Source organism: Colletotrichum destructivum, chromosome 1, assembly GCF_034447905.1.
Source record: "Colletotrichum destructivum chromosome 1, complete sequence".
In the NCBI taxonomy this organism is placed as follows: Eukaryota; Fungi; Ascomycota; class Sordariomycetes; order Glomerellales; family Glomerellaceae; genus Colletotrichum; species Colletotrichum destructivum.
In genome coordinates this window covers 2,460,999-2,481,709 of record NC_085896.1, presented here as the reverse complement: position 1 = coordinate 2,481,709, position 20,711 = coordinate 2,460,999, and the positions used below count along the sequence as shown (strand labels likewise).

General features: G+C 55.5%; 7 protein-coding genes across 7 annotated transcripts; 3 read left to right on the top strand and 4 right to left on the bottom strand.

Moving 5' to 3' along the window:
* Positions 1-12: 12 nt before the first annotated feature.
* On the bottom strand, positions 13-2,498 carry CDEST_00759 (Putative insulin-induced protein family). The gene is made up of 3 exons (XM_062916918.1): positions 1,606-2,498; positions 674-1,498; positions 13-616 (listed from the first exon to the last, which is right to left on the bottom strand). Exons 2-3 carry the CDS (start codon positions 1,442-1,444, stop codon positions 236-238), a joined length of 1,152 nt encoding a protein of 383 aa, XP_062772969.1. The 5' UTR covers positions 1,445-1,498; positions 1,606-2,498; the 3' UTR covers positions 13-235.
* A 1,733-nt stretch (positions 2,499-4,231) lies between these two features.
* Positions 4,232-5,701, bottom strand: CDEST_00758 (Putative WD40/YVTN repeat-like-containing domain superfamily; the record flags this gene model as incomplete). Its single annotated transcript, XM_062916917.1, has 1 exon — positions 4,232-5,701. One exon carries the CDS (start codon positions 5,699-5,701, stop codon positions 4,232-4,234), a length of 1,470 nt encoding a protein of 489 aa, XP_062772968.1.
* Positions 5,702-5,998: 297 nt separating this feature from the next.
* On the top strand, positions 5,999-10,262 carry CDEST_00757 (Putative serine/threonine-protein kinase, active). Its single transcript, XM_062916916.1, has 3 exons — positions 5,999-7,407; positions 7,462-7,559; positions 7,611-10,262. The coding sequence occupies exons 1-3, from the start codon at positions 6,501-6,503 to the stop codon at positions 9,780-9,782; spliced, it is 3,177 nt and encodes a 1,058-aa protein (XP_062772967.1). The 5' UTR covers positions 5,999-6,500; the 3' UTR covers positions 9,783-10,262.
* Positions 10,263-10,346: 84 nt separating this feature from the next.
* On the bottom strand, positions 10,347-12,315 carry CDEST_00756 (uncharacterized protein; the record flags this gene model as incomplete). Its single annotated transcript, XM_062916915.1, has 5 exons — positions 10,347-10,583; positions 10,694-11,732; positions 11,798-11,925; positions 12,012-12,082; positions 12,141-12,315. 5 exons carry the CDS (start codon positions 12,313-12,315, stop codon positions 10,347-10,349), a joined length of 1,650 nt encoding a protein of 549 aa, XP_062772966.1.
* Positions 12,316-13,722: 1,407 nt separating this feature from the next.
* On the bottom strand, positions 13,723-18,106 carry CDEST_00755 (Putative TEL2-interacting protein). Its single transcript, XM_062916914.1, has 2 exons — positions 17,874-18,106; positions 13,723-17,825 (listed from the first exon to the last, which is right to left on the bottom strand). The coding sequence occupies exons 1-2, from the start codon at positions 17,925-17,927 to the stop codon at positions 14,655-14,657; spliced, it is 3,225 nt and encodes a 1,074-aa protein (XP_062772965.1). The 5' UTR covers positions 17,928-18,106; the 3' UTR covers positions 13,723-14,654.
* Positions 18,107-18,386: 280 nt separating this feature from the next.
* On the top strand, positions 18,387-19,647 carry CDEST_00754 (Putative fusarinine C esterase SidJ, alpha/Beta hydrolase). The gene is made up of 3 exons (XM_062916913.1): positions 18,387-18,856; positions 18,913-19,157; positions 19,214-19,647. Exons 1-3 carry the CDS (start codon positions 18,512-18,514, stop codon positions 19,488-19,490), a joined length of 867 nt encoding a protein of 288 aa, XP_062772964.1. The 5' UTR covers positions 18,387-18,511; the 3' UTR covers positions 19,491-19,647.
* A 271-nt stretch (positions 19,648-19,918) lies between these two features.
* On the top strand, positions 19,919-20,580 carry CDEST_00753 (uncharacterized protein). Its single transcript, XM_062916912.1, has 3 exons — positions 19,919-20,105; positions 20,178-20,318; positions 20,378-20,580. The coding sequence occupies exons 1-3, from the start codon at positions 20,075-20,077 to the stop codon at positions 20,383-20,385; spliced, it is 180 nt and encodes a 59-aa protein (XP_062772963.1). The 5' UTR covers positions 19,919-20,074; the 3' UTR covers positions 20,386-20,580.
* The last annotated feature ends 131 nt before the right edge of the window (positions 20,581-20,711 follow it).

The window sequence follows — 20,711 nt, the reverse complement described above, 5'->3', positions numbered from 1 at the left end:
CGCCACTGATCGGGCGGCAGAGTCTCAGCGCTGGAGTCTCATTATGCTGCCTCTCAAACAATACAGAGCTTTGATGACATTCGTCGCCCTGAGGGTCCCTATCCGACTGGGTATGCCGCCATATTTTGTCCCACCTATCCCGAGAAGTTCCGTCCAACCGAAAAGAAACACACCTCATGATCTGAAATCTCGGGCTCCCAGTACAAGCAAGCCATTCTTACACCGACGTTATCTTTCATCTGATGCCGGCCCATCGCCCACGTGCGGTGGCCGATTTGTTCAGTGCCAACCGCCTACCAATGTTTCCAAAGCAGACGCAACTGCAGAACAGAACACTTAGCATCCAAATCCCGGTCTCAATGGTCTTCTGGCTAGCGAGTCCCCCGAGAGCAACCGGTTCCGAGTAGGCCCTCTCCGACTCGTTACGATAGGTTAGGGAAGACGGGGTTGGCATCACGTCAGGGTTGATGCCCATCAGCATCGCTGATCCGGCAAGGCCAACGGCGGCCGAAAGTAGAAAGCCGGGTTTTGAGCGATCAATCAAGTACCATAGAAATGGGTTTACCAGCGCCAACGTAAGGGATACTTGCAAAGTCGATGCCCATGGAAGCTTACGCTGTTCGTTGTCAGATAATCGTCACTCAATATGAAGAAGAAGGGGGGTACGACTTACGATGGCGAAAACAATGCCGACAAAAGCGCCGATGCTGCGGACGACTAGAGCCCAGTCCTTTACCGGGCTGACATCTTCTTGCAAGGTGCCGATCTGTTCTTCCTTTCCAAAGGTATCCTCCCAAACGCCGTCAAACCAAGGAAGGAGGCCGCCGAGTACCACACCAGATAAGCCCCACAGTGTCAGGTACTGCCAGTCGTAGCCGGGCTTAATCATGGTTTCTACCTGGAAGGAAGAGAATCTGTGTTCATCCTGCAACCTCGTGACCATCATTCCGTACCCCATACCGATCACGAAAAGCAGTCCAACTCGAGAGATGGTAAACAGCGCGGTAGCTGCGGTCGATGAAGATGGCGCGTTGCCCCCGTTCCGGTACGACGACTGCCGGCGCATGATGTTCGACCGATCCTTCATGAGCTCGAACGTAGTATCATCGACACTCGCCCGCTTGATTGGCGTCTGAGCCCCAGTTCCCCAAGGGGTTTCCGGCTCATCCCGGTCATTGTAGCAACGATCCTTGCCGTACGACGTTGGGGAGTATATGCCGAAGAGCGTCGAGCCGGTTAAGTTCAACACAGACTGTGCGCGTGGTATGGAACCGGAGCCGGATTCCGAAGACGGTGCGGGGCCATTATATAGTTTAGACAGATCGATCTCGGGGTTGGGGCTGGGTGAGGAGGAGTCGTCTTCTGGAGGGGTTGGGTTCGTGCGGTTAAAGTCGAATGGTCGACGGGGGATAGGCCGTATGAGACGGGGGCCTTCCTCAGACATGATGCTGATTTTGAGTCGATTCCGTGGGTGAATAAGTAGAAATTGTTGGGAGAGCTATAGGACAGAAGCGTTAGAATACAGCTGGCGAGCGGGTGTGCAGGTGGGAAATCGGGGAGTGTTGTTCCCACATCAGAGATGTCGGAGACGGACAGGGCGCGTACGAGATGACCGCCAACGTCGAGCGTTTATGTAAAAGGGTCGACTGTCCCCGCAAGCGTCCTCGTGAAAGGATTTGTGGTCGTCACAGGCAAGTTCAGACGAGGGGGCAAGTGTCTCGGCTCACGTGGGCTGCTGAACAGCCTCAAGCTAGAGATGGGCGAACAATTGGGACGAACGGCGGAGGAGGAGGAGGGTGGAATTGGCCTTACGCGCAGGAGCTGTGTAGAGACTATAAGGTATGGTCCAGAGTTTAAAAATTGTTGGGAGATACGACGAGCTGGCTATGGAGCATGAAAGGTCGAGCTCGGAGGAGCTGATGCTAGACAAACCCCTGGCAAGGTTCTCGTGGGCGGTGGGAAGAGTGGAGGGATGAGAAGAGGAGATCAAGAGGAGGCAAGACCAATATGCAAAAGGGACCAATCAAGGCCACCTGGTAGCAATGTGACGAAAATGGAAATGCGTTTAGGCGACGGGAATGAAGGAGTAGGAGGCGTTGGCATCATCCCTCAGAGGTCGGTTCGCCGTGGCTTGCTGGTGTCCGTGGCAGCCAAGTCAGCATGAGTGGCCTGGTCTAGTCTGTAAAGGCCGTGTGTGCGTGCGAGTGCGCGTGCGTATGTCGGAGTGCGGTACGTGCAGCTGGCGCGTCTTGCTTGCCGACGAGACACGACGTTAAAACAGATGCGGGCGACGGACGAGAAGAGGGGGATGTTGGCGTGGTGGTGGTGTGGTCTCTGCGTTGTGTGGCTTGAGGGGGGAGAACCAGTAACGCCAGCAGAATCGGGCGCAAGTAAGACGGGTGGCTCCCTATCCCCGAGAATAGAGATGCGGCAGACGGGACCGAGAGGCAAAAGAAGAAAAGGTGAGAAAGCGAGAGGAGAGGGAGAAGGGATCTTGGGTTGGAAGGGATGGGAAAATACAAATATTCACATGTCTGAACTTTGCACGTTTTGTCATTCCACGGGTACCTTTCAAGTGCGGAATGGCCGGCTGTATACATTGTGGTGACTTGATACTTGCCCATGCTGGTAGGTTTCCCCACCTGCGCTGCCAATCCGCTACCTTCATTTGACCTATCTGCGTACAGATACTGTCTCCTTCTTTAATGCATCCGTCGCTTGCATCAGAGAAGATGTGCCACTCGCATTGCTCTCGCCTCAACTATGTATGCGCATGCGTTGCACTTGCCGTCGTCGAGTGGCCCGGCAAGGTAAGGATTCTCTCCCCGTTGCCGTCGGACCAGACCGACCAATTGACTGTGGCCTTTTCCAAATTTCTGCATTTTGGCTCTCGTTAAGGGCAGGGTGTTTGTAAAGTAGTAGCACCACCAGTCCACCACTCGCCGAGCACAGGGCCAGAAAGGGCACATGAGTCGAAGTTAGGGGTATGGAGGAGACACTGGCGCCAAGCCCCAACTGCATGCAATAGCATTGTCTCCCAGGTGGAGCCACATGACTGGCTGCCCGCCAGATTCGGGTCCTGAAATGACATTCTTGGCCTGCTGATTCGCCGCTACCCCACAATCTGCTAGCCCCCGGTTCAACTCTCCGTTCGTTTGACTGTTCTACCGCACCACCCTTCGCAGCCTGCTCCGCCGTGCGAGCCAGCGGCGCTCCCAACCTCCCGACGAGCCGTCCCCGCGCGCCAGGCGTCTTGTGACTGCGACTGCGACGGCACGAGCACCGGAGGATTCCACAGTCTCAAGTGTTTGGCGTGTGCCCTTGGAACACAGCCCGGGACCCATGAAGGCTACGGTTTGCATTGACTCAGCATCTGATATAAGGTCCGTAGTGGTGCTCCAGAAACCGAAGAGTCCGCGTATTCAGCCATATTCCCTGACCAAACCGTTTGGTAAACCGAGTGGAGGTGTGAGATGCGAGGGAAAGAAGAATTTGGACTGAATCCCGGCTCCAGCACTAGTCAGGTGTAGCAGCACTAAAAAGAGAAAGAGAGGGCCAGCAGGAGGACGACGATGGCCTTGCGTCCCGTCGGGGTCCAATGTCTTGCCGAGTCTCACCCACCACCTCGCTTTCGACTTTTAAGGGAGACACACAGAAGGAAAGGGGCATCGGGGGCACGTATGAGAGCTGGCTATCGTACACTAGACGACGCCTTTCATCCCAACCTCAGCCAGAAGTCCTGCCGCACTTGCGTGCGTGTCTCGCAGGATTATGTCCCTTCGTCCCTTTCCCTTGGCTGCGATTCCACTCCAATCTCAAGTTCCCAATCATCCAGCTGCTGCCCTGCTGTCTTTGAAGCTAGGCTACAGACGAGGCTTTTCGGACCCCCAACCTTCAACCCATGAGGCTAACGACGTGCCTAAATGGTAATGCAACTTGCATGTGCGTAAAAGACAGAATTGGGATAAGCATGTAATCTGCAGACCAATACGAGACACGCTCGACGTGCCGATCAGCGGGACTTTCTCTGCACGAGCCAGCGCGAGCCAGCCCGAGAGGGCAACATCGGGCGACGGTAAGCCGGGACCGATCCTCCGTTTGACATACGTAGTGGGGCGGAACTCCATTACTCCATCTCCGTCTCCCGGCCGAAGTGGGCGCAGGTACGGATACAGCAAACGAACTGGTCATCTCGAATTATCTTTTGTTATGCGTACAATCGCCTCTGGAGTTACTCCTCGTCGTCTTCGTCGGAATCATCTGAATCCTCAGCACCCTCGTCCTCGCTCTCCACTCCTTCCGGCCGGGGTATCATGGCGAATGCCGCCACGCAGGTTATACGGTTATTCGTGTTGTAGGTCCCCAGCAACTTACCAGCTTGCTTCGCCTCGGTCTTGCCCTTGCCCTTGCCCTTGCCCTTGCTGGTCTTGAGCTCCTCCGCGCCGACCCTCCATAACCGCACCTTACCATCACTGCTGCCGGCGATGACGAACAGTGTCGTTGAGTCGTTCTCCTTGACCTGCACAAAAGCCGTGTCCTTGATGCGGCCAGACACGCCGTCCTCCTTGCCACCGATCTGGGCAACCAACCTGGCACTCGACAGTGTCTTGTCTTCCGAGTCGGGTTTTTGCAGGTCGTCCGATGCCGTAGAGAAGAGCAAGATCCGTCCGTCCTCGGTGGAGACGGTCAACAAACTCGACTCGGTTTCGCCGTCAATGGTGATGTAGGACAAATCGTGAATCTTGGTCCGCGTGTCGGACATGATGCGGCACTTGGGGACACTGTCCATGCCGAAAACAATGACGTCGCGGTCGAATCCGACCGCAAACTCGTCCTCGCCGTCCGCCTTTCCCCACACTACCCGCCGGCCTTCGCCCGTCGAGACCCGGCCCTCGCCGACCTCTTGCAACATGCTGCGGCTGAAGTTCAGGACACCAGCCTTCTTTCCGGTGACGAGGTTCCACAGCCGCATGCACCGTTCGCCCTTGCTGACGCTGATCATTAACTTCATGCTAGGGTGGATGGCGAAGTCATTGACACCGGACGGCGTACCGCCAAACGGCGCCGTGTCACCGCTGGGTCTGCCGGAGGGCTGGGCTATCGGCGCTTTGATCGTCGACAGGACGGACCAGTCTCTCGTTCTTGCAACGGCGATGGTGGAGTCCTCGCTCGAAGAAAGCAGCTTTGAGCGCGTGGGGAAGGCCAACTTGGTGATGCTCGAGGAGTGGTGGAGTAACGTTCCGACCTCACGATTCTTGGGGTTCTCGAGGATCGGTCGGGCAGAGACAGCGGACAGCAGCTCCTGGTTCTTACGGCTCGGGGGATGCGCCGACAGGTTGTAGAGGTTGATGCGCTCGTCTGTGCTGCCGGATGCCAACAGAACCTTCTGGCCCTGGCCTGGAACCGGGGCTGAGAGAGGCGACAGGGCGATACAACGGATTGCCGAAGTGTGCGCAGAGAAAAGGAACGTGTCGGCGAAGTCGACCTTGCCCTCTGGCTTTATCGTAGCATTGATACCGTGAAGTACTCGGTCATAGGAGCCGGTTACAATCTGGATCGTCAACTCTTCGGTCGGCGCCGTGCTCAAGGTCGTCTCTTTCGAAGCCGAGCCGTTGGAAGTCGCCTTGGCCTTTTTCGCAGGCGCCGTTTTGGTCGCAGGCGTCACCTCCGCGACTTCCACTCTCTTTCTCTTAGCCACCATTTTGAATCGTTTCGTCGTCGTCTGTTTGGAAGTGTGCAGGTTTTCCTCCTTTCGTTTCTAGCGTGCAAGATCGGACAACAAAAAAAGGTGCAGCTCTGCAGCGAAGAGGCTCGAGGGTCTACCCCCAGCGTTGGGCAATGGAGAATAAAAAATTATCGGCGGCTCTCAATGTTTCTTATCGTTATCGCATATCGATAAGTAGCAACCACCTACGTAAGAACTTCTTGAGCTAAAGGGACAGAGTAATACCCCACCACACGAATCTGGATCTGGGACGGCTAACGGGGTTAGATGAGATTCACACTTGGTGCCGACTGGCAGGACCCGCTTGCAGCAAAGGCACAACCAATGACATATCTAGCGGCGCATTTACCCGACACTTGTCCGACTGCATTGCGAAACATGGAACAGGGTCTTGGTTAGCTCCCCAAAAGCCTTATGCCAGCGCGCTCCACCACTAACAGCGGCTGATGGACGCTCCGTACCTACCCATTACCTGCGAACCACGCGTGTCCAAGGTCGGGTCCAGCTTCATGGCAACCTAGAACCAACTCATCAAAGACACCAGTAGACACATCGACACCCGAAGAATGGCTTGATTGTGTTGCCCGGGTCGTCAACGCTCGTCAACGTCACTGACCCTCTCCTTTAACCTCCTTCCCCCCCCCAATCTTTTCGCTCGTCCATCCTCTCACCGACCTCAACCTCCCGCTGATCATCCGCCTGCCAAGTCTCGCTGCCTCGGGCGGCGACACGACTCCTCCTACCGACGATACGTTTTCGAACGAACACAGTCAACATGGCTTCTTACGGTCACCACATGCCCGCTGCGGCTCCACGAGCTGCTCATCCTGCCACCTATGGCGCTCCAATGCCTGCCCCTGTGGCCACGGCGCCAGCTGGCACCTTCGCACCAGGCACAAAGATCCAAGTCGGTGGTCATAGGGTGGTGATCCAGAATTACCTGTCCGAGGGAGGCTTCGCCCATGTCTACCTGGTAAAGCTCCCGAAAGCCGTCGACGGTACGGATATGGCTGTCCTCAAGAGGGTGGCTGTGCCCGATAAGGATGCTCTGCGAAGCATGCGGACCGAGGTCGAGACCATGAAGCGGCTGAAGGGCCATCGTCCGATCGTTACATACATCGATTCCCATGCATCTGAGATGCGAGGAGGAGGCTACGAAGTCTTCTTGCTCATGGAATACTGCAATGGGGGCGGCCTGATCGACTTTATGAACACGCGCCTCCAGCACCGCCTGACCGAACCCGAAATCCTCCACATCTTCACCGACATAGCGGAGGGAGTCGCTTGCATGCACTACCTTAAGCCCCCACTGCTTCACCGCGACTTGAAAGTCGAAAACGTCTTGATCCTCAGTCACGGTTCCCAGAAGCGTTTCAAACTCTGCGATTTCGGATCTGCTGCGACGCCCAAACCCGCACCACAGACGGTCGTCGAGTGCAGGCTCGTCGACGAGGACGTGCAAAAGCACACCACTATGCAGTATCGAAGTCCGGAGATGATTGATGTCTATCGGAAGCTGCCCATCGATGAGAAGTCCGACATCTGGGCTTTAGGCGTTCTGCTATACAAGTTATGTTACTACACGACGCCGTTTGAGGACCAGGGGCAATTGGCTATCCTCAATGCGAGCTTCAAATACCCCAGTTATCCTGTGTTCTCAGACCGGCTGAAAAAACTCATTGGTAAGTTTGTCTAGATAGACCTGGTTTGTACCTTGGTCGCTAATGCGAATAAAGCATCAATGCTGCGTGAGAATCCACAGGCGCGGCCAAACATTTACCAGGTTCTTCGCGAAGGATGTGCCATGCAGGGGCGTGATGTCCCTATTCAGGATGTAGGTTCTCCCCAACGTTGCTTCTGCGGGGCTTGGCTGAGACGTAAACAGATATATGCCGGAAAACAACGTGCAGAGCCACAGAGCCGGTCTTCGGTGACCGACAAGGCCCCGTCCAAGCCGGTGGTTGGCGCCGTTTTCTCCCCTCCTCCGCAACAGGAGCAGTCCATTCCTGACATCGTTCCCATGAGGAGAGGACGATTGCCGGCCGCTAGTCAACAAACCCAGCAGCAAGTTGCTCAACCCGGCCCATCTCCCATGCGGGTGACTGACGGAGATCCTTTCGCGGCTCTGGATGCACCGGCCGCAGCTGCTCCATCGGCGGTTGCGGCGGGAGATGTTGACGAATTTGCGTCTCGCTTCCCACCTTTGGACCAGTTTTCCCTTCTTCACGAGCAAGGGTCCAAATTCAACTTTGACTCGCATGCTCCTGCTACGCAGCAACAGAAGGCCCCGGTTCCGCAACCGGCCGACAAACCTGTGCACCAGATATATCCGGTGTCCCAGTCCCCGCCGAAGAACCCGGAGCCGGTGCGGCCCAGAACCGTTGCCCCGGCAGTCTCTGCTTCTTATACACCACCGACGATCAAATCTCCTCCAGCCTCCGGGGTACTTGCCAAGACGGCATCTGCACCTCCAAAGCCTACCGAGATGAGCAGAGCACACGCCATCATCAACAAGAACCCCGAGTTGCAAGCGATCTCATCTCAAAGTCAGGCGCAGCACCAGTCTCAACCTCAGCCATCTAGATATGTATCGACCGGCACAATGACGACTTCTCCGCCGCCGGAACAACAGCCTTCACAGCCAGTGCCAGTGTGGCGAGTCCCTACGTCGGATCATCACCGGTCGACCAGCCTTCCCCGCCAGCAAGACCAAACTGTGCTGTCTCGCCCAGGCGGAGAAGAGGGTCCGCTCCCTCGTAACCCTTCCTACCAGCTACGCCCGACCCATGTCCGGCATCCTTCATCGTCGCGCCCGTCACTGGAAGGTGGGCGACCAAGCTTGGAGCTTCTCGATTCAAGCACCCAGTCGAGAAGATCCATTGACGGTCGTCCCAGGCCCGTCAGCACCCATCTCGAGTCCAACCTTGACTTTCTGCGTGAGAAAGAGAGCTCTTCGAGGCCTCTTCCTTCCCCCAGTCTCATGTCTCCGAAGTTTCCCGACAGGGTACCATCACCTGCAATGGCGGAACCCGAGGAGGAAGCTCACATTGAATCCAATGTTGAGTTCTTACGCAGCATGGAGGAGTCGGATTCGAAGAAGAGAGACTGGCATTCGAAGCACGGCAAACGTGGAAGCCTCGGCTCGCTCTCTGGTACGAAGAACATATTTGCCGGGAAGTTTGGAGATGCCTTCAAGCGGTTCGAGGGAAACCAAGCACCACCGCCTGGTCGGACTCCATCGCCGCTCAAGCAGCTGGACCGCAGCTCGTTGACTCCCATTGAGGGATCGGAAGCCACTGATGGCCGCACCGATGATGGTAAGGGACATGAGGAGATCGAAGACACACCCGCAATGAGACGGGAACTCGAACGCCTCCGCTTAGAGGAGGAAGAGCGGCGGGTCGAGGCCGCCGCTGCAGAATACCGCCAACGGTTCTCCAATCAAGATTCTGGCCCCGGTGGCTCTGCTCCTCTGCCGAAGAGCATTGGTGGAGTGTCTCGGGCTGTCAGCATCCAAAACAGAGTGCAAAACCTGTTGAGCGAGGGACAGAAGTCTTCGGCCCAGGTCCCGCGCACTGCGCAAGGATACGGTGTCTACACAGACGCGGGTCCTGGCCCAAGCCGACTGGACAAGCAACTTCCCGACATTCCTAGGAAGCCAGTCGGCGGCGTCAAGCCTCGGCCAATGACGCCATCCAGTTCGCAGGATGTGCTGGTCAATAAGGTGCGGCCATCGGCAAGCGAGCCCTTGCCGATAGCGGGGCGATCTACACCCGGCCCCCGACCAGTGGCGCCCCGAAAGCCGATGCACCTTAACAGCCTGCCGACCGGCGGTCGACCGGGTTCGCCGCCGAAGCAAACACAAGCTTCTGCTTACTCGTCCTCGGAGCACCTTGTCGGCGTTGGACTTCCCGGACGACCGGTGTTGGAGATGTCGGCCAAGGAGAAAGACGACTACGTCCAGGACTTCTCGAAGCGGTTCCCTAGTTTGGGCTCCATCGAGATGGTGGAGCGAGACCTCGCGGCAGAGGCCGGCGAGCAGCGGACCAGCAGATAAACCAACTTGCTGGCCACGACCAATACCTGGTGATGAGCCGCATTCAGTCGAGGCGGTTTAGGTTAGAATTGAATGTATGCATTGGGCAAGCGAGCGTAGAAATCGTCAAATGTTTTGTGCGCAAGCGGCGCCGTGCCGAGTCGACGTCCTTTTCGATAGAACACTTTTTGTACATATGCTTTTTGTAGACACAGTCGAATCCAAAGTGGCCAAACCTGCAGTGCAGAAGTGTCGCGTCCGAGTGCGAATTCAACCACAGGCTCTTTGTAGTTCAGCGGTCCACGCAGGGCACCAATAATGATCGGAACGCTTATGCGGGGTTATTTTGGATGTTCGCTTCTACGACCTCCTTGACTGTAGGCAGGTGACGGAGACTGCAACATTGGTATATCTCTCTAGTATGATGATTCGCCTTTTCTACATATCTTACTATGGTTGTGACCCACTCCCTGATCTGCCTCTCTTCCACATCCCGCACGCTTAGAGAGTAGGAAGGAGGTGAAACATCATTCAAAGCTACGATGGAGAGCTGTGCACAAACGGGACAGTGCTTTCTGCCGCCGCCTAAAACAGGGCGCGAGCCATGCGGCGAGGCAGGTTGGCCCAGGTCTTCTCGGGCAAGGGTTCGTCGCTGGGGTCGGCCAGGACGACGCCCGACTTGAGATCGATCTCACGGAGGGGCACGTACAGACGCCAGTCGCGGGAGATGACCTTCCAGAGGAGATAGAGGAAGATGACGATGGGGGCGGCGAGGTAAGCCGTGAAGAAAGCCTCAGCTTCGGGCTGTGCGTTGGGGGAAGGCTGAACAGTGTCTGTTAGCGACATAATGTCTCTTCTCGTCACATGCACGGCCAAGGACTGCCCGTTGCTGGGAAGGTAAGGCGTAGTCGGCTGGAGAGTGAAAGACTTACGTAGAGGGCGTTGTAAAAGGTGGCGATGAGGCAGATGACGTTCAGGAACAGGCCGATGACGCTGCCCCAGATGCCCAGGGGCACCTTATAGGGGATCTGCTCGAGGGTGTAGCCCTGCACCTTCCACGCCATGCGCATGCGGATGTGCGAAAGGCAGATGGAGCCCCAAACGAAGAAGTAGGAGAGGCCGGAGAGGGCCAGCAGCCAGCCGAAGACGGTGCTGCTGTCGGCAGACTCGCCGATGAAGGCGAGCAGACCAAAGGCGATCTGGATCAGGACGCACCAGATGGGACGACCATGCTTGTCGACGTAGGCGAGGAAGCGCGGGGCCATGCCACGCTCGGCCATGGCCTGCATGGTGCGGGTCGAGCCGAAGGTGCAGCTGTTGGCAACGGAGATGACGGCGATAGTGATGACGGCGTTGAAGATGGAGGGCAAGACGTTGATGCCGGCGTCCTGGATGGCGAGGACGAAGGGCGAGGCCTTTGTGTTGGCGCCCGAGGAGCCCATGAGGCGGGGGTCGTTCGAGGGGACGATGAGGCCGAGGATGAAGAGGTTAACAATGTAGAAGAAAGCAATGCGCCAAAACACCTGCTTGCTGGCCATGGGAATGGCCTTGCGCGGGTTGGCCGATTCGGCGGCGGCGAGGCCGACGAGCTCCGTCCCGCCAAATGCAAAGGCCGCGACGACGAAGACGCCGGCAAAGCCGTTGAATCCGTTCTGGAAGGCACCCGGGTCGTGCCAATACTTGGCGCCGAGGTAGCCCTTGTCGCCGACGCCGCCACAGTTGATGACGATGCCGAGAATGATGAAGCCCGTGCAGGCGGCGATCTTGATGATGCTGAGGACGAACTCGACCTCGCCGTAGCCGCGAACGCCAAAGATCTGGATGATGGCGAGGACGATGAGGAAGACGGCGACCCAGATGCCCATGTTGAGGTCGTCGCGCCAGAACTTAATGGTGATACTGGCGGCGACGAGCTCGAAGGGGAGGACGGTCAGCCAGGCGATGGCGTAATCCCACCCCATGGCGAAGCCCCTGACACTTGTTAGCAGAGAGGTTCGGAGTGTGTATGTGTGTGTGTGCTTTGTCGGGAGTCTCACCAAGAGGGGTCGACGAATCGGCAAACGTAGGTATAGAAGGCACCGTTGACGGGGTACAGGACAGCCATCTCGGCAAGAGCTTGGGTAGTAAACATCAGCATGATCCCGACAATCATGTAACCAATGACCTTTTGAACTCATAATCAGTATCAGGAATCAATCCAACCCGAGATGGAGAGAAGGGGGGGGTGGGGGGGTGGGAAGAGAGCCATACAAGAGCAGCCGGGCCACCGGTTCGGAGAGCACCGCCGGATCCGACAAATAGACCAGCACCAATGGCGCCGCCTATTTGATGAAAGTCAGCGAACTGCATTGGAGCCTCTGGGTGCGAGACGAGGTATACCGATGGCAATCATCTGCATGTGTCGGTTCTGGAGGTTTCGTTGAAGGGGCTGGCCCTTGGCGACAACACCAGTCTCCTCATCGCGGGAACCCTCATAGCTACCGTGATGGCTGTTCACGGCGGGCTCCTTGGCGGAGTTCTTCTCGTCGTCGACGACGGTGGGTTGGGAAGACATTTTGGTAGACAGACCCAAGTGCACCTCGAAATCGTTGATGAGGCAAAGACGGACGAGCCGGTGGGAGGACAGAGCACAGGTCGAACCTTCCAAGAAGAAGTGCCAAGAGACCCCTGATATATATATATATACGCGTTGGGTAGGGTATCTAGAGTAGGATTCAGAAGTCGACGGCCGGTGGGCCATGAGCGGAAGGCAATATTTGGTCCGTCTGGTGCGGCGCAACCTTCCTTCACTTGACCCCCCATGTTGCCTGCTTATACACGGTGTTCCAGTGCCACGGGGTAGGACTCCAACCTGCCACTCCCCGGGCACGCCGCCATGTTAGCCTGGTCTTTCGCATGGGTGGTAGGTCGTCCGTGTGGCCTAGACCCTTGACTCCTCGGGCAAAGGTCGACGAGACAAGCTTTCACCGACGATAAGACGGTCCACCCCCAAGGGGCGAGAGCCGAAGCAGATTGGAGTCAGCTCGAAGTGTTAACACTAGTGTCACCCGGCACAGCGTGCCCGTTGCTCAATCAAGGTGGTGTGTTTGTCTTAGCTCGGTTCTCGGGCAAAGCTTGGTCAACATCCCGCCTGGAGATGGTGGTGGTAAGTCGTTGGGACAGGGTCAATGATTGGCTGGGGAGAGTTTGATATCTTGGCTTTTCTCGGCGAGTCTCTGGGGTCTATCATCTAGACCGGCCACCCCTTGCTCCGTGCCCCTGCGACGATGATAAGCCGGCCTATGTGGACTTGCAGCGATGCTGATAAGGAAGGTAAAGAGGAAGAAGGTACAACTGAAGCCTGTCTCAATGCGAAGGGATTGCCACCTGGGAGTTGCGTCCTTGTCGTATAGGCTTCTTATCCTACTTTGTTTTGCGTCTTTCGTTGACTCGAAGTTTTGTGACTCTCGACGCCTTCAGAGAACAAATGATTAGAGCCAGTTCGCGTCAACAAATGGGATTTTGCTGTTGTAGAAATCACAAGAACGACGGCATGCTCAATCGTTCGGCCTCTAGTCTGCATACGGTTACAACTCCGAACGGGCGTTGGATGGCATTATTTCTCTGATGATAACGCCCGAGCACGCGATCTCCGTACGCCGCCAGAGGCGCCGGGTAGAAAGTTCGACGACCACGACGCCGCCGCCACACCCCGTATCAGACAAACAATTGCCGCATTCCTTCTTTAGCTTCCATTCGTTCTAGAAGGCCGCTCGACACAGAATCATCAACTTGTCGTCAACGGCCCCGTGATTGGACGGCGGGTGAAGGGTACCGTCGTCCCCTGACGCGAAAGACAATAGTGCCACCCACGACTTGACTCAGGTCAACACGTCAAGTGATGTCGCTCCAGTCCCGCCGCAATTTAAAATCAAGTTGATTACGCGCAATACCTGAGTTCTGTGTTGTGGTCCTTGAGTTCGTCCAACTGTCTGTTGTATTAGAGTATTAAAGTTGCAATTGAGATCCCCAAGTCTCTGGGCGCCGAGAGAAATCAAGCCTTGGCCGCGACCGGATGTGCGACGATGATTGGCCAAACGTTGGGTCCAAGCAATAATGGATATCTTGTCGTTCCCTAGCCCCTTGGCCTTCAGGAACCCCCCCATCAAATAGCACTGCCAGCAACCCGTCGCCTTGGTGCATAATGCAACTACTCGTGCGGATCTGGGGTATTCGGGGGCTACTCCCACTTCGCAGTCCGCAAACATGCTCAAGATACAGATACCCCTCGAGCCACTGCCCGCCCGTATGCCCGCCGCTTCATCATTCCGAAACAGGGTCGACCGATGAATCACTTAGTTTCTGCACTTCTTCGAGACGTTTAGCACCAAGAACAGGGTTTACGGGCGGTTGCCATGTTCCGTGATAATCTTGCCCTCTTACGTTCGCTATCCTCTTATCATAGATATTGGATGATTGTGTTGCTATCAGCTATCCCCTGTCATCGTAGAGGCTCGGGTTCGCCGACAAGACTGAAAGTGCTGCACAACCCCGCGTCAGCTGACAAGCATGGCCCTTTGCGCATTAATTAACCGGGCATCGTGGATCGTCTAGCGCCTGGCAACCAAAGGGACCTTCCCATGTAGGAGCCTCTCTCACGCATGAGTGGCATGTGGCGCCGGTCCAGACGCTGTGTTGGATTCTAGCGCGGTTCTAGCTTCTCCCAAGCTATCGGCTGACTCCCAATTGGTGGGTTCTGATCGGATACCGTAGGCAGCTGCCATGTCGTTCAACAGCTCTGATTTTTCAGAAAACTAACGTTTTTTCTGATGCACCGTGTCGAGTCAGAGATCAGTATCCAGTGGGCGTCTATCCAGCGCGATGTCGTAGCCAGTCTGGTCGCATGGATCTGGCTCAGCTCAGTCCGGTCATTGGCGGAAAACTGTAGCCCTCAAGTTTGGGCGTCTTCATAGGCTTAACGTGTCCCCGTTGATACAGGACCAGCCAGACTGCATCGGCATTGACTGCCTCCAACGCCTGGCGTGCCTCAGCGTTCTGACTGATGACCTCGGTCAAGAGCTCCAGAAACTCGCTAAATACCTCGGACTCGAGTCGAACATGAGAAACGATGGCGACCAGTAGACGAGTCACGGCCTCCCATACTTGGGCTGCTTGAGCGAACCTTCCCAGGCCGCCGGGGGACGAGCTGTTAGACATTTCTGCAGATTGGCGACCAAGTAGGTCGCCCCCCGACCGAATAGGAATAACGATTTCCTGACTCGTAGGTGCTTTTGCCCACCCTGCCTTGCTGCTTTCCTGACGCGTTCTGCTCTGGCCCTGAGAGCGATCGGCCTCCGACTTTTTTGTGCGACACCACTTGCCAAGTCCATCCCACCATTCAGTCTTGATTCTGGAGCTCAAGAAGTCGCCAGCTGTGGCGCAAAGGGCGGATAGAGCGTCGCATGCTGAAATTGCGACAAAGGCCTCCTCGTCGTACAGCCTGTTGATAACAACTGGCCAAACAGCATTAATCAAAGGCAGAAATGAGTCCTCGTCCCCTGAAAGCGCTGGGGAAACAGTCCCCAGCAGGTCGAGCAGGGACTTCCGTAGCGTAGGGCTTGGCGACGTGAGATAATGTTGCGTCAGGCCCGTGATTCTTTCCAGGAGAGTATACGTCGGTGTCTTGGGTGGCCTCTCCTTGTCGACTTCGTTGCCGGCTGCACCTTCGTCGTCCTCAAGATCCGCTTTGGCCTTGCCTTTGCCGGGACCCCAAGGAATTTGCGGGTGACCGCCGGCATCTTCGAGATTGGCATCGGCAGCTGAGACTGCAGCCTCTCTCTCTCGACGCCTCTCCAATAGCCGTACAACGTCTTCGACTGCCACCGAGCCGCTCGCTACTTTTCTGTGACTCTCAGGTCCGTTCTGGCGGCCTTCCAGAAGAAGTTTGTCGGACTTGGCACCCTGGCTCACGATTTCCTTTAGAACCGCGAAGAGACTCTCCACAAACATGGGATAACCGTGATAGTTGTCCAGGGCCGCAAACACTGAAGCCACGACATCATCCAGATAAGGAAGCAGACGCGGTCCCGTCAGCCGAGTCATCATGATCAACACCTTCGTGGATGCTGGAGATATGTCAAAGGTATTGAGGCGCAGTGAGATGGAGTTGATCATGTAGTCGACGTTCTCGATAATCAGTTCGGATACACTCGTGTACCCGCAGGAAGCAGCCAGGATATTCAGAGTTGTAATGGCATGCTCCCTCAGTTGAAGGTTTGAAGAACCCAAAAAGGTCGTAATCGGATACAACACATCGATTAGTTCCGGTCTGAATGCTTCGCCGGATCGAGAGGCGGCAAATGAGGCGACCTCGAGTGCCGTAGCCTCCAGCCTCCAGTCGATCTCGGACAGCTCCGAGTAAGAGTCAAGAAGTACCACGGCAAACGAGTATAGCTCCTGGAATACTGAGTCGGCAACGTCCCCACCAGGGCCCAGCGAGGAGAAATCCAGAAGGTCCTCTAGATCGCTGGAGCGAGACAATGCAGCCTTGAGAAGTTCGAAGCTCAACCAGAAGGAGGATATTTGCATCTCTCCGGTCGAATCTCTGGCGAAATCCAACATCTCGGTAGCAAGTTTGGTTTGTTGTGAAGCTGGGCCTACGTTGGAAAGCAAGTCGAGCATAGCCAGCCTTGTACCTAACTGACTCTCTTGGCCCAGCAACACGTTTTGGTATTGTCTCGACGTTTCGCCGGCCAGCATAACATCTTGGCTATACCATGAGGCATCTGTCGACGTTTGGTCTGAAACTTTCCCCGGCGTGACTCCAGTCACTAAAGACGTGACGCTGTCCCTCAGAGCTGCTGCTATGGATTCGTCCAAGAGTGACGAGTCCAGCTGGAGGCTGCCCACAAGGGACATGCCCCTCATCAAATTCTGGACGGCCGTCTGTTTTTTGCTTTCGTCGGCGGACTGCATGATCCTGGGCAAGCTGGTGATCCAATTGTAGCATGTGACTTTGACGGTTTCGCCGAGCTCGGAGTAAATGATTGCCAAGTCGTGCAAGCTCGTTACTGCAATCGATGAAGTCTGGCCGGTTGGTGACAGAACCATGGCCGTCTCTACGAGGACAGAGGAACAATTTTCCAACGAAATGTGGCATTCGTCGAGGAGCCCCAGACATAGCGTCAGCAAAGCTTCGCGTACATCTTTCGAACCATGCGTTCGGAGCTTCAGTACAGTTGCCAAGGCCAGCTTGATCTGTGTCTTGGTGGCGGTGAGCCATGCCGGGCTCAGAATGGCACCCTTGTCGGTATCGGAAGAGGCTTCGGTGTTCGGCCTCGCAGAAATGCTTCGAGTTCTGACATCGCCGAGAACTTGCACAAGAACCAGTTTCATAGAAAGTAAGGAACTAACGAGTACCCTGTTCTTCTCTCTCGGGGGCTTGGCAAGGAGCTTCGTCAGAGACGACACGATACCCGGGAGGAAAGAGGCGAGTGCAGCTTGATCCTTGATGCCCGTGTAAAAACAGGCAAGTGTTCGTAAGGCTTCTAGCTGGATCTCCGGTGTCCTGCCATCCGCAACACACTCCAAAAGTACCGTAATGGTGTGTCCCAGAGTCGGAATCAACTTTTCTTCAGTCAGCGCCGCTGCTGCCTTGGTTGAAGTTCCAGCCACGGCGATGAGGGCTGTCAACGCCCTCAGTGACTCGAGTTCGGTTTCCTCGGGCAGATCGTGTGCTTCTTCTTCTCCTCCAGGTACTCCGCCAACGATGAAAGTGAGTAAGATGAGAAGCTGTTGCAAGATCTGAGGCGAGATGTTCGACTTCCAGCCGTGAACGATGACTATGGTGAGACACTTGATTGCGATTTCGATGAGGGGCTTGGGGTACTGGTCGTGGCTACGGAAGACATGGGAGAGCGGAAAGAATACGTAGTCGGCAAGCTTCTCGTCAAACACTGTGGCATCTCGGTTGACTTGGTCGTTAAGGATACTGAGCAATTCCTCAGTCAAACCAGTGAGCCTTTTGGAGGCTTCGCCTTGTTGCCTAATCGCTAACTGGCTGATGGAGACACAGCATGGTTTTAACTAGCGAAAAAGTCAGCAAGTGTTCACGGCTGGTTGAGGAACACGGACCTGTTGGAAGAACTCATTCCGCGCCGGGTTTGCGTTGGCCGAACTGGTCGCCATGGTGAGATAGCCCTCTGTTCATGCCGGTCCCGAAGGAATCCGCAGTGTTGATCAGCAGAGGTTTTGTGCCGGGGGGGGGGGGGGGCAACTGGCGTCTCTATGAAAGATGACGGTTGCTGCGGCGATATTGGGTGTAGCTGAAAAGGATGCCGTGTCGTTCGTTACTCAGTTGCAAGGGCATCAATCAGAGAGCAACTTTGCTGGGTTGAGGTCAGAAACACGTCCTGAGAGACGTTCCCAACTTTAGCGGCTGAACCAATCGGGTGGCTTCCTTTCCCGTGCGCCCAGTATCAAATCCCACTGACAAATCATTGTGTCAGGGGGTTCTCGTCGGCACCCAGGGTGCCTGAATGAGAGCTCCTAAGCCCACGATAGCAGGTCCACTACCTAGGTACCTACTATGAGTAAGAGTTCCCCCACTTGCGTTTACGTCAACTGAGGAATCCCAATCCCACCCACATCCACATTCATTGTTTATGAAGTGACTGCATCACGATATTCACATCGCATAAACTCCTCCCAACCCAAGTTACTAAACTCAGCAGTTACTATCTTATCTTTCATTCACTCATTCTCTAAGAAAAATGTCTTCTACATCATTCTCTTGCACCGTCCACCTTTACGAGTCCCCGACGTCTCATGCCAGCGCCTACGAGATCGGTCCATCTGCAGCTTCGAACGCCATACTTTTCATAGGAGGCCTCGGTGATGGCCCACATACCGTCTTGTATACCCAATCTCTTGCTAGGCATCTGAAGAGCACGGGACAGGACTGGTCCGTTTTTGAAATCCGGATGAGAAGCTCATTTTCGGGCTACGGATACTCGAGTCTGAAGAACGATGTCGAGGATATAGCGGCTCTCGTAAGATATCTACGAGGCATTGGCAAGAAGAAGATTGTTCTCATGGGTCACTCAACCGGATGCCAAGTATGAAAGGCTACATGCAAGCTGAAAACAGAGGGTCATTTTGCTTACTCGACTAGGACTGCGCGGAGTATACCAAGCACAAGGAGGACCCTGTTGATGGCTTTATTCTCCAAGGTCCTGTTTCCGATCGAGAGAGCATCGCTGACTCTGTCGATCCTGATTGGCTGAAGAAGAGCCTGGAATACGCAGAGAAGTTGATCGACGAGGGGAAAGAGTGGGAGGCGATGCCCAGAGATCAGTTACCATCTTTCTTCCAGACACCCATGACGGCATACCGCTGGCACTCCCTGGCAGCCAAAGGGCAAGTAAAAATATCATCTACTCGCCTTTGCGCCGCACTGCTGACCCGATACAAAGCGGAGATGATGACTATTTCTCATCTGACCTCGACGAGTCGTTTGTATCTGAGGTCTGGAACAGGTTCCAGCAGCCCGTCATGGCTTTACAATCCGCCGAGGACGAGTTCGTCCCAGACAAGATCGACAAGCAAGCTCTTGTAGACTCGTGGAAGAAGATCAGCCCCAAAGTCCATGAGTTGTCTGGCCTGATCCCCGGGGCAAGCCACACGGTGAAAAAGCCGGAATCCCAGCAGTGGTTGGCTGAGCGGGTGGTTCAGTTCCTCAATCAGGTATGAAAATTGGTGGTGCATGTCTGCTCACGACAAGTAAGAGTGCGTAGCTGGTCCACGACAGGCAGCCGGGAGTGACCAACCACAGTCAGGATGCATATTGAAAGCGGCCGCCGAGTAAATAGTTATACATGCTCTCTGAGAATGATAGGGAATGATTACCAGGACAGTCGTTTACCGCCTTCGGTGACTCCCGCTGCTACAGCATGTTCCCCCACTTTTCCGGAATAGGAGCGAGGTCGGCGATAGGTACATAGGGTTGGGCACCGAGGTCCCACTTTTGCGGTCAATGGTTCGCGGCGATGCTCAATGCAGGTCGGCGACCCCAAGTATGCGGGAGGATTATGCTATCACGGGCACCGCGAATACTTAATCCCTACAGCATATTGTCCGCTTTACTCCTCCCCCCTCCAAAAAAAAGGACATAACCTCAATCTCATCCCAATCAGTGCTTCGCTTCATCTCTTTGATCATACAACAACAGTTCGACTCTCCGGACTTACTCGCCTTTCCTACCACACACCACAGACCTACACACAACTACACACACGCTATCTCTCCCCCTCGCGCTCTCCCCTCCTACTTTCAAAATGTGCTTCGGAGTCACCTGTCCCACTTGCTGTAAGACACACTCATGACATTCATTATCGCCAAGACGGGCAACAACAACTGACACACAACTTTCCTAAACAGCAAAGGCAACCTGGCGCGGCTGCGGCGCACACATCCCCTCGGCGCTCAGCGGCGTGCCAGAGGACCAGTGGTGCACCTGCACACCCAAGGTCACGGTCAATGGCAAGGAGTACCCTCCGGCGGGGACGGTGTCGATTCCTGGTATGTCTTGGTTGAGCGGCTTATTTGGCGGAGGCAGTTCCAATGACAAGGCGACGCAGGGTACTAAGAGACGGGACGAGCTGTGAGGGGAGCCTCGTCTTGACGCGGGGGGGAAGAGGGGGTGACATCTCCGCCCCCCCTGTATTAGTATGATTCGGACGGGCGTTGAGTTGGTAGAGACTGACAGGCAGGCGGCGTTGGTTTGGGAGATGTCGGTTGCCCAGGGACGGCGTAGAGGCTCGCGAGTTGAATTCAGAATCCATCACAATCTCGCTTTTCTCTGGTCTGCTCTGCCTGTCACCCCCCACATGCCTAGCAGCAGCAAGCACCAGGCAGTGAAGGGGCTTTTTTTTACAGCCAAACTCCATGAAAACCATGGAGGGGTAATCGGTG

Bases quoted from the DNA above. Each gene is read 5' to 3' on its own strand.
- CDEST_00759 (XM_062916918.1), bottom strand. From the start codon at position 1,444: ATGTCTGAGGAAGGCCCCCGTCTCATACGGCCTATCCCCCGTCGACCA. The intron at 617-673 runs GTAAGTCGTACC...GACAACGAACAG, and splicing joins TCGGCATTGTTTTCGCCATC to CGTAAGCTTCCATGGGCATC.
- CDEST_00757 (XM_062916916.1), top strand. From the start codon at position 6,501: ATGGCTTCTTACGGTCACCACATGCCCGCTGCGGCTCCACGAGCTGCT. The intron at 7,408-7,461 runs GTAAGTTTGTCT...ATGCGAATAAAG, and splicing joins CCGGCTGAAAAAACTCATTG to CATCAATGCTGCGTGAGAAT. The intron at 7,560-7,610 runs GTAGGTTCTCCC...AGACGTAAACAG, and splicing joins GTGATGTCCCTATTCAGGAT to ATATATGCCGGAAAACAACG.
- CDEST_00755 (XM_062916914.1), bottom strand. From the start codon at position 17,927: ATGGCGACCAGTTCGGCCAACGCAAACCCGGCGCGGAATGAGTTCTTC. The intron at 17,826-17,873 runs GTCCGTGTTCCT...CTTTTTCGCTAG, and splicing joins GGAATGAGTTCTTCCAACAG to TTAAAACCATGCTGTGTCTC.
- CDEST_00754 (XM_062916913.1), top strand. From the start codon at position 18,512: ATGTCTTCTACATCATTCTCTTGCACCGTCCACCTTTACGAGTCCCCG. The intron at 18,857-18,912 runs GTATGAAAGGCT...TTACTCGACTAG, and splicing joins GTCACTCAACCGGATGCCAA to GACTGCGCGGAGTATACCAA. The intron at 19,158-19,213 runs GCAAGTAAAAAT...CCCGATACAAAG, and splicing joins CACTCCCTGGCAGCCAAAGG to CGGAGATGATGACTATTTCT.
- CDEST_00753 (XM_062916912.1), top strand. From the start codon at position 20,075: ATGTGCTTCGGAGTCACCTGTCCCACTTGCT. The intron at 20,106-20,177 runs GTAAGACACACT...TTTCCTAAACAG, and splicing joins AGTCACCTGTCCCACTTGCT to CAAAGGCAACCTGGCGCGGC.